General features: G+C 47.3%; 1 protein-coding gene across 3 annotated transcripts in view; it reads left to right on the forward strand.

The window, feature by feature from the left end:
* The first annotated feature begins 758 nt into the window (after positions 1 to 758).
* The window catches only part of MAPKAP1 (MAPK associated protein 1), a 176,328-nt gene continuing 160,059 nt past the window's right edge, over positions 759 to 17,027 (forward strand). The window contains exons 1-2 of one of the 3 annotated variants that reach the window (XM_063144547.1): positions 759 to 895; positions 16,621 to 16,954. In XM_063144547.1, coding sequence (XP_063000617.1) covers positions 16,696 to 16,954 — 259 coding nt within the window. In that variant the 5' untranslated portion in view covers positions 759 to 895; positions 16,621 to 16,695. Of the gene's footprint in view, positions 896 to 11,963; positions 12,103 to 16,620; positions 16,955 to 17,027 lie in introns of those variants that run through there. The other 2 variants (XM_063144546.1, XM_063144545.1) reach the window with 2 other exon arrangements.

Raw genomic sequence — 17,027 nt, forward strand, 5'->3', positions numbered from 1 at the left:
TCCCCCTGTCCTTTAGCCCCAACGTCTTGGATTCTGGAACCACCACGATGTGAATGAAGGCATCGATGTGATATGCATGTGGCTTGGGACCACAATACCTGACGGAACGCCTCTCCCGACATGAACCTACCCGTACACTGCGCTCAACATCTAAGGTCCTTCTCCGAGTGCCTACTCCAAGGGAGACCCAGAGGATGGCAACAAGGGAGAGGGCCTTTTCAGTGGTGGCCCCCCGACTGTGGAATGATCTCCCCGATGAGGCTCGCCTGGCGCCAACGTTGTTATCTTTTCGGCGCCAGGTCAAGACTTTTCTCTTCTCCCAGGCATTTTAACAGCATTTAAGTTTGTTTTTAATGGACCCCAGAATTATTGTTTTTAAATGGATACTGTTGTTTTTATACTGTTTTTTTTAAAATTTTGTATACTTTTAATGTTTACTATTTTTAATGGTTGTAAACCGCCCAGAGAGCTTCGGCTGTGGGGCGGTATATAAATGTAATAAAATAAAGACTGAAACAAAGAAAAGGACCCGGTGGGCATTAGGACCCAGCGCGAGAGAGCCCGTATTCTCTCTCTCTCTCCCCCTCCCTCTCTATTTCACGCGCATGCGTAAAGAGCCCGGCGAGCGGCCGCTCTTCCCCTCGAGCCCGGGTCACTTCCGAATGGAGGCGCGAGTGCTTCCGGGTCAGCGCGCCTGTGACTGATTCCCCCCTCCCCCCCTTATTTTGGAGCGTCAGACGCCTCTCCTGTGGCCCCGGAAGCGGCGCCGGCGTCTCCTTGGCGACCCTCCCCGCCCGCGGCTTCCCTCCCGGCTCTCCAGCCTCCTCCTCCGCGGGGGGCGGTCGGACGAGGGACCCGGCCGCGAAGGAAGGGAGCGACGGCTCCGGCTAGGCCCGTAAGTGGGGACTGGGGTCCCGGCCCCCGCCTCTGCCCCTCCCCTTCGCGAGGAGGGCCTGGGTTGCCTGGCACCCAGAAGCCCCGCCCCCGAAGCCCCGCCCACTCCGGGCACCTCCCCCTCGGGGGGGGGACCCAGGCGTCCGAGCGCTGAGGCTGGCTGGTTTGGGGGAGAGTGGAAGGATTTCACCCCAAACCCGCCCTTCCTCAACCTGGCGCCCTTTAATGCTTCGGACTACAACTCCCATCATCCCTGGCCATTAGCCATGCTGGCTGGGGCGGAGGGGAGTTGAAGTCCAGCATCCCCTGGAGGGCGCCAAGTTGGGGGAAGGCAGACCTAGGGGGGGGGATCTACACTACTGCCTTTAAAGCGCTTTGAAAACGTTTTGAAAACCTGTATATTGGGCCTAAACAGTTGTCAAAACTGTTATAAAGCGCTTTAAAAGCACTTTAAAGCAGTAGTGTAGATCCCCCCCACTTAGAAACTACCTGCCTGGGTTGTGAACTGTTTCTTTTGGAACTTCTTGGCAGGTCCGTCCAGAGGGCTTTTGAATCTTGGGCTGCCTTGGGAAGGAAGGAGGGATGTAGCAGAAGGTGTTGTTTTGAAGCCCCAAAGGGAGGCACGCAGGAAGCGAGGTGACTCTGGATCAGAGTATGTGAGCTTCCAGCTCAATGTTGCCTAGAAGGTGGAATGGAGTGTTGCGAAAAGGGGCTGGCTGGCTGGCTGGCACCCAGAACAGGAGCACGTTCCACACTGCAACATTTTGTTGCAAGCCCCCCCCCCCTTCTGTATAAGGAAGGTATGGAGAAGAGGGCAGGGCTCCTGTACTGAAAAGGGAATTTCAGCAGGTGTCCTTGGTATGCCTGCAGCACCTGGTGGAATCCCCACTTCATCACCACAGTTCAAGCTGCAGGAGCCCTGCCCTCTTTTATTTATTATTTTGTTGCAGGGGCCCCCTTCTGTATAAGTAAGGTATGGAGAAGAGGGCAGGGCTCCTGTACTGAAAAGGGAATTTCAGCAGGTGTCCTTGGTATGCCTGCAGCACCTGGTGAAATCCCCTCGTCATCACCACAGTTCAAGCTGCAGGAGCCCTGCCCTCTTTTATTTATTATTATTTATTTATTTAGAATATTTATATACCGCTCCCCATTGAAAAATTTCGGAGTAGTGTACAAGGTAAAATGAAAATAAAATCAGAATAAAAACAGTTAAAACAAAATTTAAAAGAAGCAATAACAGTAGTCCAAGGCTGCATGTTAGAGAAAGGCTTCTTGGAATAAAGATGTTTTCAGGAGGCGCCGAAAGGAGTACAAGGTTGGCTCCTGCCTGACCTCCAGAGGCAGGGAGTTCCATAGGAGGGGGGCCACCACGCTGAAGGCTCTTCCCCTGGTGGATTCCAATCGGAGGATGGATCTATGTGGAACCATATAGATGCTCTTTTGCATCTGGTCGCTCTAGCTATACTAGAAGGATTACGTCCTGGGAAAAGTGTTGATCAACACTGCGTTTCCTGTAAGGTTGTGCGTTGAAAACAAATCCTTCTGAGGCCCTGAGTCACACATTTTGAATACAACTATAAAACTAAGGCAGACAGATGGAAACCAGTATTTTGTCGAAGCCTCCAGTGGATCAGCATCCCTTTTGTAGATGGAAGGAGCGCTTCTGTTTGTGAAAGAGAACCCCAAAATCCAACTCAGGGGAACACCCGCTGTGCTTTGAGAATATAGACTAGTAGCTATTTTGTGATGCCCGCGCAACGTGCAATTGTACTTCAGCTTCTTTTTGTTCTCTTTCTTGGAATTCATTGTGTTTCTGGCTGTCTTGATTTGTTTTACGGTCAGACTGACCTCATGGGGTATATTAATTATACACTGCTTTCAGGTAGTTGTCCAACCCAGTATGTGGGGCTAGGACATCCTTCCCCATGCTTCTGAATCCACAGGGCCACTGGCAGCGACAATCAACTTGTAAGGCGTGTGTCCGTCGTTACAGCACTGGTATGTGGGAAAGCATTTCTGCAAGGCATTACCACATGCCCTGGGTGTTGGTTGTCGCACATTTCACGTGGCTTCCCAGCATATGAGCACAGCGCAAAGCATGCTCCTGCGGTCATCACATCAGCAGTTAGACCAGCACGACTTTGCTAAGGTGTGACTTGTCCTACGCCCGGTACCCAGTTGGGCGTAAACCAAATCAGCAGCGACCCTCTGCAGCGTGAGTCTTTTGCGCCTGCCTGCCTTCTCTGATCTTGAAGAACTCCTGAAGGCGGGCCGTGCTCGTCCGCTGCGAGTCCGCTTCCCCAAAGGAAGGGTGCGTGGGCTTGATTTGACTACTTGCTGAACTCTCCGGCGTGTCTTCCAGCCCAAGGTTGCCGTGACCCTGGAGATACCGAACGCAGCCTTCTTTTCTCTAAGTGGTTTATTATGATGAAGTTGTCAAACAGTTCCCTTGCCAAGGCTGCTGTGTTTTGTTGTAACTCCCGGAGCGGGTGCGCTAGGTCAGTGCTTCTCCAGTCCACAGATGAGCTGTTGATTAGTTTGGCTTTTACATCTGTTCAACCTTGCTGCTCCAGCTTTTTCCCCTCTGTGAGGCATCTTGGTTGCATACACTGTGAGTGTGTGGTGTATGGGAGGGCATGTCGCAAACTGGATTTCTGTTTGAATGCCGCCTTCCTTTCGGGTGGGCCAAAGGTTTAAAACAAGGGTGCAAAAAATATGGGTGAAAAAACAGTGACAGCACTCAGAAGAGAGTAAATAAATACAAATAAAAAAGAGAGGGGGGGGAAAGGCTCTAAAAACAGGCCCTCTGGTTCCATCCATAGACATGTCATTTGCAGAGCATCCCAGAACTTCCTAGGAAGCAGTACTTGCAGGCTTCCTGGGATACTCTTGGAGCGGGGTTTCTGTGGCAGGAACAATAGAGCCCATTCCTAGAGCAACCATTTGGGGTGGAACGGGGAGCAGCCTGAATGTGTGGGGGATGTTGGGGGGGGTGACTGGGGTGCGTGAGGTGTGTGTGACCCTCTTGAGGTGACACGCTAAGCCACGGTGGGTAAGCATTTTGTGTGGTGAGTGAACCAAGACTTTGCATGTCGTGCAAACCGTTCCTAACCATTGTTGTTACATAACTACGGTTTGTTTCTTTATTTCTTTATTACATTTATTATTATTATTATTTATTTATTTATTTATTTATATAGCACCATCAATGTACATGGTGCTGTACAGAGTAAAACAGTAAATAGCAAGACCCTGCCGCATAGGCTTACATTATATACCGCCCCATAGCCGAAGCTCTCTGGGCAGTTTACAAAAATTAAAAACAGTGAATATTAAAAGGTATACAAAATTTAAAACAATCAAAAGTATAAAAACAGCAGTATAAAACATACTGTTAGTTTTACCCTACCCTGCGCCTGTTTACCCTACCCAGTGCCTGTTTGCATTCTCTTCCCCTCCTTATCGCTCTACTATGATTTTAGTAGAATGTAAGCCTATGCGGCAGGGTCTTGCTATTTACTGTTTTACGCTGTACAGCACCATGTACATAGATGGTGCTATATAAATAAATAAATAAATAAATAATAATAAAACAGTATCCATTTTAAACAACAACAGTTCTGGGGTCTGTTAAAAAACAAACAAACTTACCATATGTTGTTAAATGGTGTTAAATGCCTGGGAGAAGAGAAAAGTCTTGACCTGGCGCCTGAAAGATAACAGTGTTGGTGCCAGGCGAGCCTCGTCGGGGAGATCATTCCATAATTGGGGGGCCACCACTGAAAAGGCCCTCTCCCTTGTTGCCATCCTCCGAGCTTCCTTCGGAGTAGGCACTCGGAGGAGGACCTTTGATGTTGAGCGCAGTGTACGGGTAGGTTCATGTCGGGGCCCATGGCCTGATATTCATGTTCCAAGAAGCTCACTGGATGTCTCTTCCGCAAGTCACTGGACTGGTTCAGACATCATGCTAGGCTAAACCATAGTTTAACATTACAAGACTGAGCCTAATCTCTCCCTGGGTCATACTCTGCCCCATCTTCTTCCAGCATGGCCCCAAGGTACAATTTGGACATTTTTGCTAATGTTTTTCTATTAACCATCACTTGTGATATTTGAACCTGTCCAACTGTGACTAATGTATTTTGGGCTGTATTAATAGAAGTATAGTTTCCAAATCACGTCAGGTACTGGTTCCTCTGTGTTCGGCCCTGGTTAGGCCTCATCTAGAGTATTACATCCAGTTCTGGGCGCCACAATTCAAGAAGGATGCAGACAAGCTGGAGCGTGTTCAGAGGAGGGCAACCAGGATGATCAGGGGTCTGGAAACAAAGCCCTCTGAGGAGAGACTGAAAGAACTGGGCATGTTTAGCCTGGAGAAGAGAAGATTGAGGGGAGACATGATAGCACTCTTCACATACTTCAAAGGTTGTCACACAGAGGAGGGCCAGGATCTCTCTCACACTAGAGGCTTTCAAGGGGCAGCTGGAGAGGCATCTGTCAGGGATGCTTTATGGTGGATTCCAGCATTGAGCAGGGGGTTGGACTCGATGGCCTTGTAGGCCCCTTCCAACTCTGCTATTCTATGATTCTATGATTCTAATGTGAATCGTGCCTTGTTTGAGACAAGCCAACATTAAACCATGGGTGATGAAACTGGTTTGTTTCAATAAACTATAAAATTACCACAGTTTAGAGTTTGGGCTCGGAGGATGGCAACAAGGGAGAGGGCCTTTTCAGTGGTGGCCCCCCAATTATGGAATGATCTCCCCGACAAGGCTCGCCTGGTGCCAACATTGTTATCTTTTCGGCGCCAGGTCAAGACTTTTCTCTTCTCCCGGGCATTTAACAGCATTTAACAACATATGCTGAGTTTGTTTGTTTTTTAACGGACCCCAGAACTGTTGTTGTTTAAATGGATACTGTTGTTTTTATACTGTTTATGTTTTTGATGGTTTTGAATTTTGTATACTTTTTAACGTTCGCTGTTTTTAACTTTTGTAAACCGCCCAGAGAGCTTCAGCTATGGGGCGGTATATAAATTCAATAAATAAATAAATGGATGAAGATGTCCAAATTCCTTTACGCAGTCCCACCGCTATGCAGAACTCATCGCGTTGTTGGTGGTTAAAAAAATTAAGGAACCTGCCGCAAACACATCTAAATCAGGCGAGATGCTGCTGTGTGTTTTTCGAAACCTGCTCCCATCCCGTCCTGCTCGGTGCAATATCGGAATGAAAAATGACAGCCCTTTGTCATCTGTTCCAATTGATATTGCACTCTTCGCAGTGACAGCTGAAAAGGCCCACAGGTGCCGTATAAAGAGGTGACCATGTTGTCATATTTCATTTAGGCGTCCCTCTGCAAAGCCATAATTACCTAATTAGGTTGTTAATTAGGAGATTAGCATTTCGCTATATTGATAGAATGCTCTTTGCAGGCGGGAGTCGAGAAACGGATTTGTCTGGCCTAATTTATAAGTGCTGTGATTTCTCTCCCCCTCCTCACCAAATACTTATTTATTTGCTTAAAATATTGATGGAGGAGAACTCGGTTTATCTAAGGAGGAGTTGTTTTACCAACAGCTAGAGGTTTTTGACATTTTTGGGGGGAGGTTGTGTGGGCAATGAAATTAGGTACATGTGGTCTGGCGTTTCCTGAATTGTCTCTCCTGTATCCCTCAATTCTCTAAATAAAATATTGCAGTCAGTATTATTAGTTTGCCACTGCATAGACTCTGGACTCTCCCCCAAAGATGGGAATTTAAACAGATTTGCAGGTCTCCGAAACAAAAGAAATATTTTTGGGATTTGGCAGCTCTTAGGTGATTCCATCAGGCTAGGTGAGCTTTCCTTAAAGTGGTGTCCTCCAGACGTTTGGGCTTCAACTCCTATCAGCCCCAGCAAGAATTCTCAGTCATCAGGAATGCTGGGAGTTGTAGTCCAAAGCATCTGGGGAGTACCAGGTTGCAGAAGGCTGGGCTAGGTGTATTAAGAATACATTGACTGATTAAAAAGGTGCCGATGCTGCTGATGAATGAATAACATTTTTTAAAAGTCAACTAGCTTTTTATACAAAGATACGTGCAAAACATGTAATAATCTGGGTCTGTTTTAGGAGAGACATAGAATCATAGAATAGTAGAGTTGGAAGGGGCCTAGAAGGCCCTCGAGTCCAACCCCCTGCTCAATGCAGGAATCCACCTTAAAGCATCCCTGACAGATGGTTGTTCAGCTGCCTCTTGAAGACCTCTAGTGTGGGAGAGTCCACAACCTCCCTAGGTAACTGGTTCCATTGTCGTACTGCTCTAACAGTCAGGACGTTTTTCCTGATGTCCAGCTGGAATCTGGCTTCCTTTAACTTGAGCCCGTTATTCTGTGTCCTGCACTCTGGGAGGATCGAGAAGAGATCCTGGCCCTCCTCTGTGTGACAACCTTTCAAGTATTTGAAGAGTGCTCTCATGTCTTCCCTCAATCTTCTCTTCTCCGGGCTAAACATGCCCAGTTCTTTCAGTCTCTCTTCATAGGGCTTCGTTTCTCTTCTTTTGTACACATGTGCCAGCACACACACACACACATGTGTGCATACACACATGTACATACACAGGAAAGAATGCTTGTTCTAAGATGGGGCCCTGCTGTGACATAGGACCAAAAGTTATGCACAGATTTAATCAGCTAGTCATTTGATTAAAATTCATGCAGGTGATGAACTAGGATTTCTTTCATATTAGGTGGCAATCCAGGTTTGGGAAGATAAAAGTTTGCAAGCATTGCATCGCATTTGATAGTTTGTAGTGCTGCTTTCCAAAAGCATTCTTTCTTTCTTTCTTTTTTTAAAAAAACACCCTCTATTAAATTGGCGACTTCTTTCTTTCTGTCTGTCTGTCTCTGTCTCTCTTTCTCTCTCTGTTTCAAATATGTAGGGGCTTGGAGCATGGAGCAGGGCCATGCCTTAGTGGTAGAACACATGCTTTGCAAGGAAGAGGCCCAGGGTTCAAGCCTTGATATCTCCAGTTAAAAAGGATCTTCTCTGTAAAAGGGCCGGCAAAGACCCTACCTGAGACACACATCCCAAGAGCCACTAGACACAATTGTGTTAGATCAGCCTTCCTCAACCTGGGGCGCTCCAGATGTGTTGGACTGCACCTCCCAGAATGCCCCAGCCAGCAGAATGCCCCAGCCAGTTGGACTACTGCCTAACTAGGCCCGAATAGAGAGGAACCAACGTGATTTGGAAGCTTTACTTTCCTTCTCTACTGCATTTTTTTTTTTTTTTTGCAGTTGTGATCATTGTGGTGTGCCCATTCACACTTCTTTCAAAAGCAGTGTCTATTTACTGACAATTATTTTTATTCTTAAAACACAGTGGAGATCCATTCTTTACTAATGGCTTGGGTGTCACAGCTGGCTCATGATTTACCTTTTTCTCTGCACGTGTAGAACCAGAGGCTACAATTTGGCGGAAAATTAAGGAAAGTCAGCTTCCAGTTTATTGTTTGTAGGCAATCTGCTTTCTTTATGTTGTCTGCCTTTGACAGCAGTAGAATGTCATGCTTGTGACTTCATGTGGCTGCAGCCATTTATAAACTTCATTCTCAAGACACGGAATAACGGGCTCAAATTAAAGGAAGTCAGATTCCAGCTAGACGTCAGGAAAAACTTCCTGACTGTTAGAGCAGTATGACAATGGAATCAGTTACCTAGGGAGGTTGTGGGCTCTCCCACCCTAGAGGCATACAAGAGGAAGCTGGACCACCATCTGTCAGGTATGCTTTAGGGTGGATTCCTGCATTGAGCAGGGGGTTGGACTCGATGGCCTTGTAGGCCCGTTCCAACTCTGCTATTCTATGATTCTGTGATTCTCAAGAACTTATTTACTGGCAGAACGTGGCTTCAGATGTGGCCATTTCAGAGCAGTTTTTATCACGGGTCTTGTGGATGCTTTTCTTTAGTCTTACGGTGCTTAGAAATTAAAGGGCTTGTTTGATTAAACCACCAGGATAAGAATAAAAAGATTACCTTCCTGAGTCACACCAAACTAGCCCAGCCGTCCATTCCCAGTCAGGGACAGCCAGATACCATTGGGAAGCTTACAAATAGGGTGTGTTGGTTGATGGCCATTTCCTGACGCTTTCTCTCGAGCGTCAGGTGAGCAGAGGTAGGCTGCATCTGACCATTGAAGTGGAATAGCGGTCATCGTCCACTTGTCACCTGGACTACCCTGCTGTTTAAAGAGTGCCAATAGTACGTTCAGAGCCCTGCAAGAAAGCCACAACCAGCGTAGCACTGAGGCCATAAGCGACTTGAAGTCGGGGTTCAGCGTGGAAAAGGTTTAAATAAATAAAGAAGCTGTTACATCTGCCGTTAACATGTTGTTAACTCCCTCGGCAGACGTTAAATCATTTTCAAGTACAATAATAGCGTGGGAGGTAAATTAACTAACCATTAACAATCTTATAAATACACAATTAACATGCCAGCATTTATATGACACATTGATGGGGCAGCAGTAATTTTTGATTGGGAGTTTTGCTTTTCTTTTTTTTTAAAGCCGGCCTTTGAGGGGCTTCAGGCTGTTGCTTTATTGAGGCATAACCTGGGCTGAGCGTTGGCTTCCTCTTCTAAGTTGCTCCCCTTCTGAAACAGTGGTGCAGAAAGGCTTTCTGCACATGCTTACTGGGGAGAAAGACTTGAGGCTGACCAGAATCCAGGTGCTGCACTGTCAGCCTTGCTCAGACCAATGCCTCTTTGTGCCATTTTTGATCTGAACGGGACCCAGCGCTTTTTAACGTGTTCATAAACGATCCAGAATTACGAGCGAGCAGTCAGGTGGCCAACTTTGCTGACGGACGCCAAATTATTTAGGGTGGTTCAAACAGAAAAAGGGGCAGCTTGAGGAAACGGCCGTTCAAATTGCAAACGCGGTTCAGCGTAAGCGAGGGTAAAGTGATGCACGTTGGGGGCAGAACATTCCAACTTCACGTATGCGCTGATGAAGTCTGAGTCTTGACACTGACTGACCAGGAACGTGATCCCGGGTTGTGGTGGATGGTTTCGGGGGAAATGTTGACCCAGGGTGTGTGGGCTGCTATGGAAAAGGCAAATTCTGTGTTGGAAATTGTTACGAAAGGAATTGAAAATGAAGCAGCCGATATCATAAGGCCTTTGTACAAATCTATGGTGCAACCAGGTTTGGGATACTGTGTACCTCAAAAATGATATTATAGAACTGGAGATGTTCCAGAAGTAGGGTGACCATATGGAAAGGAGGACAGGGCTCCTGTATCTTTAACAGTTGCATTGAAAAGGGAATTTCAGCTTGTGTCATTTGTATATATGGAGAACCTGGTGAAATTTACTCTTCCTCACAGCAGTTAAAGCTGCAGGTGCCCTGCCCTCTTTTGTATCTGGTCACTCTAGCTTTAACTGTTGTGATGAAGAGGGAATTTCACCTGGTGCTGCATGCCTACAAATGACGACTGCTGAAATTCCTTTTTCTATACAACTGTTAAAGATGCAGGAGCCCTGTCCTTCTTTTCATATGGTCACCCTATCCAGAAGGGGGGGGAGATTAAGCAGCTGTGTCGTGCCCCTGCTAGAGGAATCCTCCTCAGAGGAGGAAGCAGAGCCTCCAGAAACCAGGGAGACACCACAGCATGTTCTGGCATCAGACCAGGAGGCGCATGGCCCTTCGAGGGTGACAGCTCCAGGTCCTTCCCTAACAGGGGAGGGGACTCTGTCTCTGGAGCACAGGCTGAGCATACACACCCCGATCTCCCAGGAGCGTTGGAACCTCAAGCGACAAGCCAGCAGGTCTCCTTTAAGAAAGAGTGCTCAGTTGCAAAAATGGTCTCCTTGGGAGAAAGCAACTCCTTTTGAGTAGGGCTCTGGCCAGAGAGCTCTGATGGACAACAGCTGAGCCTGGGTGGGGCTCAGCAGCCTTTGAGAGTAGAAGCCAGCAGTGAGAGCTTCCTGGTTGTTGGAAACAAGATCTCACCAGCTTCTCTGGCCTTGTCTCCTGACCCTGCGTTGTTCCTGAGCCTCTGTGCTACGACTTTGGACCTCTGCTACCAGATTATGTATGTATTGGACTGCCTCACTGTGTTTGACCCTTTGCCTGTTTGACTGCTCCTGCGTTGCCTGACTCTATATCGGACTGATTGTCTGTGGCTTGCAGGAATGGGTAATCCTTACAACTCAAGATGTGTCTGAGTAATAATTAGTTCAGGCTGGGTTCCCAGGCCGGACTTGGCATCTGTATAGGCCCAAGTGGTGCAATCCTACTTACTCCTTGATGTCACTCGACCCCTATTGAGTAGGCAGTTTGCTCGTGGTGGCACTGAAGCAAAGCAGAGAGGGAGGACATTGATTCCCTCTTCTGCCAGGCTCCCAAAACCGAGCTAGAGAGCAAAGCACCAAGATCCCGCGGCTACAACCTCTCCCCCCACCACCACCCCCAAAGCCCTGGAGTCTAGTTTTAAATCTTGTTGCTTTTCTCGACTGGGCCGCTAGGAAGGTCTCCAGGGTCTGGTACAGACTGAATAGATTCTTGTAATACTTGAGCTCTGGGTCGCTCAGAGGAATTAATCGGCAGATGATTCCAGAGAGGCAAGAGAAAAACAGACTATGGAATTCACTGCCACAAGATGCAGTGGCGGCTATTACCTGTGAAGGCTTTTTTAAAAGCATTAGACACATTCTAATTGGTCTATCAGCAGCCTCTCTCCATAAAAGGCGAAATGGAAAGGGCTTTACTTCGGAATACCAAATGCTGGGGACATTTGCCTTCACGCCGTGCCTGGAAGGTTTCCCATAACCATCTGGCTGGCCATTATTGGCCACAGAATGCTAGACTAGATAGATATTCATTCTGATACAGCAGGTCTGCTGTTAATGATTTGTACCAAGGTCTTCCAGCATTTTAACTGGTTTTTAAACATAAGAATGACATGTGATATTATATAGGAAGCGGCACACATCACTGATTTCATTTTGCAAAAGGTGATCTGGTTCTGGCTTGGGATCCCCAGCGTGTTAACTAACGGTAGTTTCTACAAACCGCAGTTTCCCAAGCTCAGATGGAACAAGAGACATAGAACAAGCCTGAACCAGAAGTTTAAAATCCTCTCTCCTTGCGGAGTGAGTAAAAGAGTTGTTCCGGTTTATGGTTCTAATAACAAACCAGGGTTTGCTGTTACATCTAAACCAGGTTAGTGTCCTTCAGAAATAAAACACAGTCTTGCATTGGCCAGCAAACCTATCTCTGGTGCGTATGCTGGTTTCCCAACCACCCCGCTTCTGATTTGGGGAGAGTTAGAGAGGGCCATGCACTGAGCCCATCAATCCGCAAAAATCCAATCCGCCTTTTCTACTCCGGTGGTCCTGCCGTTTGTGTCCATAGAGTAGGTTTGTCGCCCTTGAAGGATGCAGACAAGCTGGAGCGTGTTCAGAGGAGGGCAACCAGGATGATCAGGGGTCTGGAAACAAAGCCCTATGAAGAGAGACTGAAAGAACTGGGCATGTTTAGCCTGGAGAAGAGAAGATTGAGCGGAGACATGATAGCACTCTTCAAAGACTTAAAAGGTTGTCACACAGAGGAGGGCCAGGATCTCTTCTCGATCCTCCCAGAGTGCAGGACACGGAATAACGGGCTGAAGTGACAGGAAGCCAGATTCCGGCTGGACATCAGGAAAAACTTCCTGACTGTTAGAGCCGTGCGACGGTGGAATCAGTTACCTAGGGAGGTTGTGGGCTCTCCCACACTAGAGGCCTTCAAGAGGCAGCTGGACAACCATCTGTCAGGGATGCTTTAGGGTGGATTCCTGCATTGAGCAGGGGGTTGGACTAGATGGCCTTGTAGGCCCCTTCCAACTCTGCTATTCTATGAAATAAGGTGCCTTCAGTAGCTTTCATCCACTTAATACAAATATTCATGCTGACGCCACAGCGCCAAGTCTGTCGGGCCCTAGCAGGGCTTCGCCAGGCACTAGGGACCCCGGGGGATTTAGGCATATTTAGAAGGAAATGGTGTGTGGCTTTGCAGTCCATGAGACCAGCCTGCTGCTTGCTGTGTGTATATGTCCATCCGTCCTTGTCCACCCCTGCTTTCATTTTTACAGCATGGCTCGGTTTATAATCTGCTTACACTTCAGCAGACCACACAGACTCATAGAAACATAGAATTGTTGAGCTGGAAGGGGCCTATAAGGCCATCGAGTCCAACCCCCTGCTCAATACAGGAATCCACCTTAAAGCATCCCTGACAGATGGCTGTCCAGCTGCCTCTTGAAGACCTCTAATGTGGGAGAGCCCACAACCTCCCTAGGTCACTGATTCCATTGTTGTACTGCTCTAACAGTTAGGAAGTTTTACCTGATGTCCAGCCGGAATCTGGCTTCCTTTAACTTGAGCCCGTTATTCCGTCTCCTGCACTCTGGGAGGATTGAGAAGAGATCCCGGCCCTAATCTATGTGACAACCTTTCAAGTATTTGAAAAGTGCTATCATGTCTCCCCTCCATCTTCTCTTCTCCAGGCTAAACATGCCCAGTTCTTTCAGTCTCTCTTCATAGGGCTTTGTTTCTCTTCTTGTGTACATGCCCAGATCATAGAATCATAGAATAGTAGAGTTGGAAGGGGCCTATAAGGCCATTGAGTCCAACCCCCTACTCAATACAGGAATCCACCGTAAAGCATCCCTGACGGATGGTTGTCCAGCCGCCTCTTGAAGGCCTCTAGTGTGGGAGAGCCCACCACCTCCCTAGGTCACTGGTTCCATTGTCATACTGCTCTAACATACCTTAGCAAGGTCTGTGGGCCTTCTGTTTCAGTGACTTCTGTGGAATTCTCTCCTCCGTTTGCAAAGGACTGCTTACGGAGTGGATTTGAGCATCAGGGCCAGGAGCGTTGGTTGTACTCCACTTTAAAATGAAAAGTTGACCTAGCCAAGCCCTGGTACATGATCTTAATTCTTTCCAAACTTTTGCATAATTGCGAAATAATCTATGTATTCCCCTGCTCTTAATTTGCGTAAATCTGCACCTTTTTTTCTGCCTCGGATAACCTTTTTTGCGGCTGTTCTTATTTCACTAGTCGGGTGGAGGAGCCGTGCAGGACATGGAAGCCTCCACCCTCCTTTAATGGAAACCTTCAGCCATCTCTTTGGCCTCCTGAGGTTTCAGTAGCCACACTTCCAGCATTTTAGTGGTTTGTGTTTTAAAGTATTGGGAGGATGCTAGATTTTAAAACAATGGAATTGGAAGTTTTTCTACTTGGCTGTTTTAATTCCTGTTAAAACTGTGCTAATTTATGTTTGTTACTTCTAATTTTTAAATCACACTGTAAACCGTCTGGGATCAATATTGTGAAGGGTGGGATATAAATACCTTAAATTAAATTACAGAAGTGAAATAAGAAATTTGAATGTGGTTTTCTTCCTAGCATTTTTTAAAAAATTATTATTATTTGGTAAACTGCTGTAAACTGTGGTTTGATAGAACGCCATCCAAATATTTAATGAGAAACGCTGAACTCGTATAGAGTTTGCCTAGCGTAGTAGCTCAATAGTGCAAACTTCACTTTGGCCATGAATGCGTCAGGTGTGGCCTGAGGATCCCTAAAATCTTATGCACACTTACTTAGGAGTAAACCCTGCTGAATACAGTGGGGGTTCCGTTACTTCCAAGTAAAAGGATTGCTCTGAAGGCCGTTTTTCTCTCCGTCTCCCCTTTCCCCCTCCATATTTCTAGAATATAGCAGTGATAATTAGGAATGTCATTGTAATTGCTAACTGTCTTATAGAATTCAGGTGGGCAGAAGGTCGATCAGGTTGAGTCCCGAATGGTTTATAATAGATTGACAAGGGTTTCCCAGATATAGCGGTTTTATACTAGTAACAGCAAAAGAGCCCTCCATTCCACCCCAGTCTAAATTAGGCTGTTAGAATATCTGGTCTGCACTAAATTAGATGCATATTTGTACTTGTGTATGCAAATTATCCCAGTGAAGAGTTCACAGGACGCATTAGGTCAGTGTTCTTCACTGCAAGGGTCAGGCAGCCATTAGAATCATAGAATCGTAGAGTTGGAAGGGGCCTTTAAGGCCATTGAGTCCAACCCCCTGCTCAATGCAGGAATCCACCCTAAAGCATCCCTGACAGATGTTTGTCCAGCTGCCTCTTGAAGGCCTCTAGGGTGGGAGAGACCACCACCTCCCTAGGTCACTGGTTCCATTGTCATACTGCTCTAACAGTCAGGAAGTTTTTCCTGATGTCCATCCGGCATCTGGCTTCCTGTAACTTCAGCCCATTATTCCGTGTCCTGCACTCTGGGATGATCGAGAAGAGGTAGCGTATCTCAGAGTTATAGGGGAGAGGCAACAGGGCGCAAGGGCTGTTTCATCCTGCTAGCCACTGGAGGCATCTGAGCTATTGTAAAAATGATACGCAGAATTTAAAACTATAAAAACATGCACCATGCACAAATCATACATCTAAAAGTGACTATAAACAACTTTAAGATGTCAGCCAAACTTAAAAACAGATCCGGGATCGCTGTAGCTCATCGCATTTTGCTAAATGCCTGGGGAAAAATAAAAGTCTTGACCTGGCACCAAAAAGATAGTTATGTTGGAGCCAGGCGGGCCTCATCAGGGAGAGCATTCCATAATTGGGTGGGAGTCAGACACAGAAAGGGAGACGGCTGGTTCTTTTCTGCTGGCTGGTTCTGTGTAAAGAGCACGTTGGAGATCTTCTTTGCATGGGCTCCCTGCCCCACCCCAGGGCCAGCAGGGAATGTATCCTTACACGGCTTGGGACCACAATACCTGTTGGAATGCCTCTCCCGACGTGAATATACCCGGTCACTACGTTCAACATCTAAGGTCCTCCTCCGGGTGCCTACTCCGAGAGAGGCTCGGAGCGTGGCAACCAGGGATAGGGCCTTTTCAGTGGTGGCCCCCAGACTATGGAATGATCTCCCTGTTGAGGCTCGCCTGGCACCAACGCTACTATCTTTCCGACGCCAGGTTAAGACTTTCCTCTTTGCCCAGGCATATGGCGGCACATCCTAACTACCCACATGTTTAGTTTTTAATCGGTTTTTAATGATTTATGTGTGTATGCACTGTGTTTTAGAGTTTTAAATTTTGTATACCTGTTTTTACCTCAATTTTAGAATTTCTGTAAACCGCCCAGAGAGCCCTGGCTATGGGAGCGGTATATAAGTGTAATAAATAAATAAATAAATCCTAACTGGAGAAATGAAACTACGCCTCCCAGAGATATCCCTTCCCAACAGAAAAGCTCCAGGCCTCTAAGGCCTGACTTTCTTACCTTGCCTCATTAGGCCTCAGCCTCCACACCCTCCAGGAGTAGAACGCAGGTGATCTCCCTGATTTCATAGAATCATAGAATCATAGAAGAGCAGAGTTGGAAGGGGCCTACAAGGCCATCGAGTCCAACCCACTGCTCAATGCAGGAATCCACCTTAAAGCATCCCTGACAGATGGCTGTCCAGCTGCCTCTTGAAGGCCTCTAGTGTGGGAGAGCCCACCACCTCCCTAGGTAACTGATTCCACCGTCGCACTGCTCTAACAGTTAGGAAGTTTTTCCTGATGTCCAGCCGGAATCTGGCTTCCTTTGACTTGAGCCCGTTATTCCGTGTCCTGCACTCTGGGAGGATCGAGAACTTCCTTTAAAGTAATGTGTGCTTATGTGTTTTTCCCCCCCAGGCAGTCAAGTTTGTGGCTCAGCATGGATCGAAGAAGATAGTACGGGAAGAAGGCGGCGGGGGAATTTGGAGCGGGATGGCTTTCTTGGACAACCCCACCATTATCCTGGCTCACATCCGGCAGTCGCACGTGACCAGCGATGACACGGGGATGTGCGAAATGGTCCTGATTGACCACGACGTGGACTTGGAGAAATTCCAGCCCGCTTCCGCCAACAGGGAGAGCAGCTCGGAGGCGCAGGGCAGCAACGGCGAATCTCAGGGTTACGTCTACTCTCAGTCGGTCGACATTACCTCAAGCTGGGACTTCGGCATCCGAAGGCGGTCAAACACAGGTGAGTTGGAGAGGGAGCATCGACAGGGGACTCTGTGGTTTGTGACATAGAAACATAAGAACATCAGAAGTGC

Source organism: Elgaria multicarinata, chromosome 19 (assembly GCF_023053635.1).
Source record: "Elgaria multicarinata webbii isolate HBS135686 ecotype San Diego chromosome 19, rElgMul1.1.pri, whole genome shotgun sequence".
NCBI lineage: Eukaryota > Metazoa > Chordata > Lepidosauria > Squamata > Anguidae > Elgaria > Elgaria multicarinata.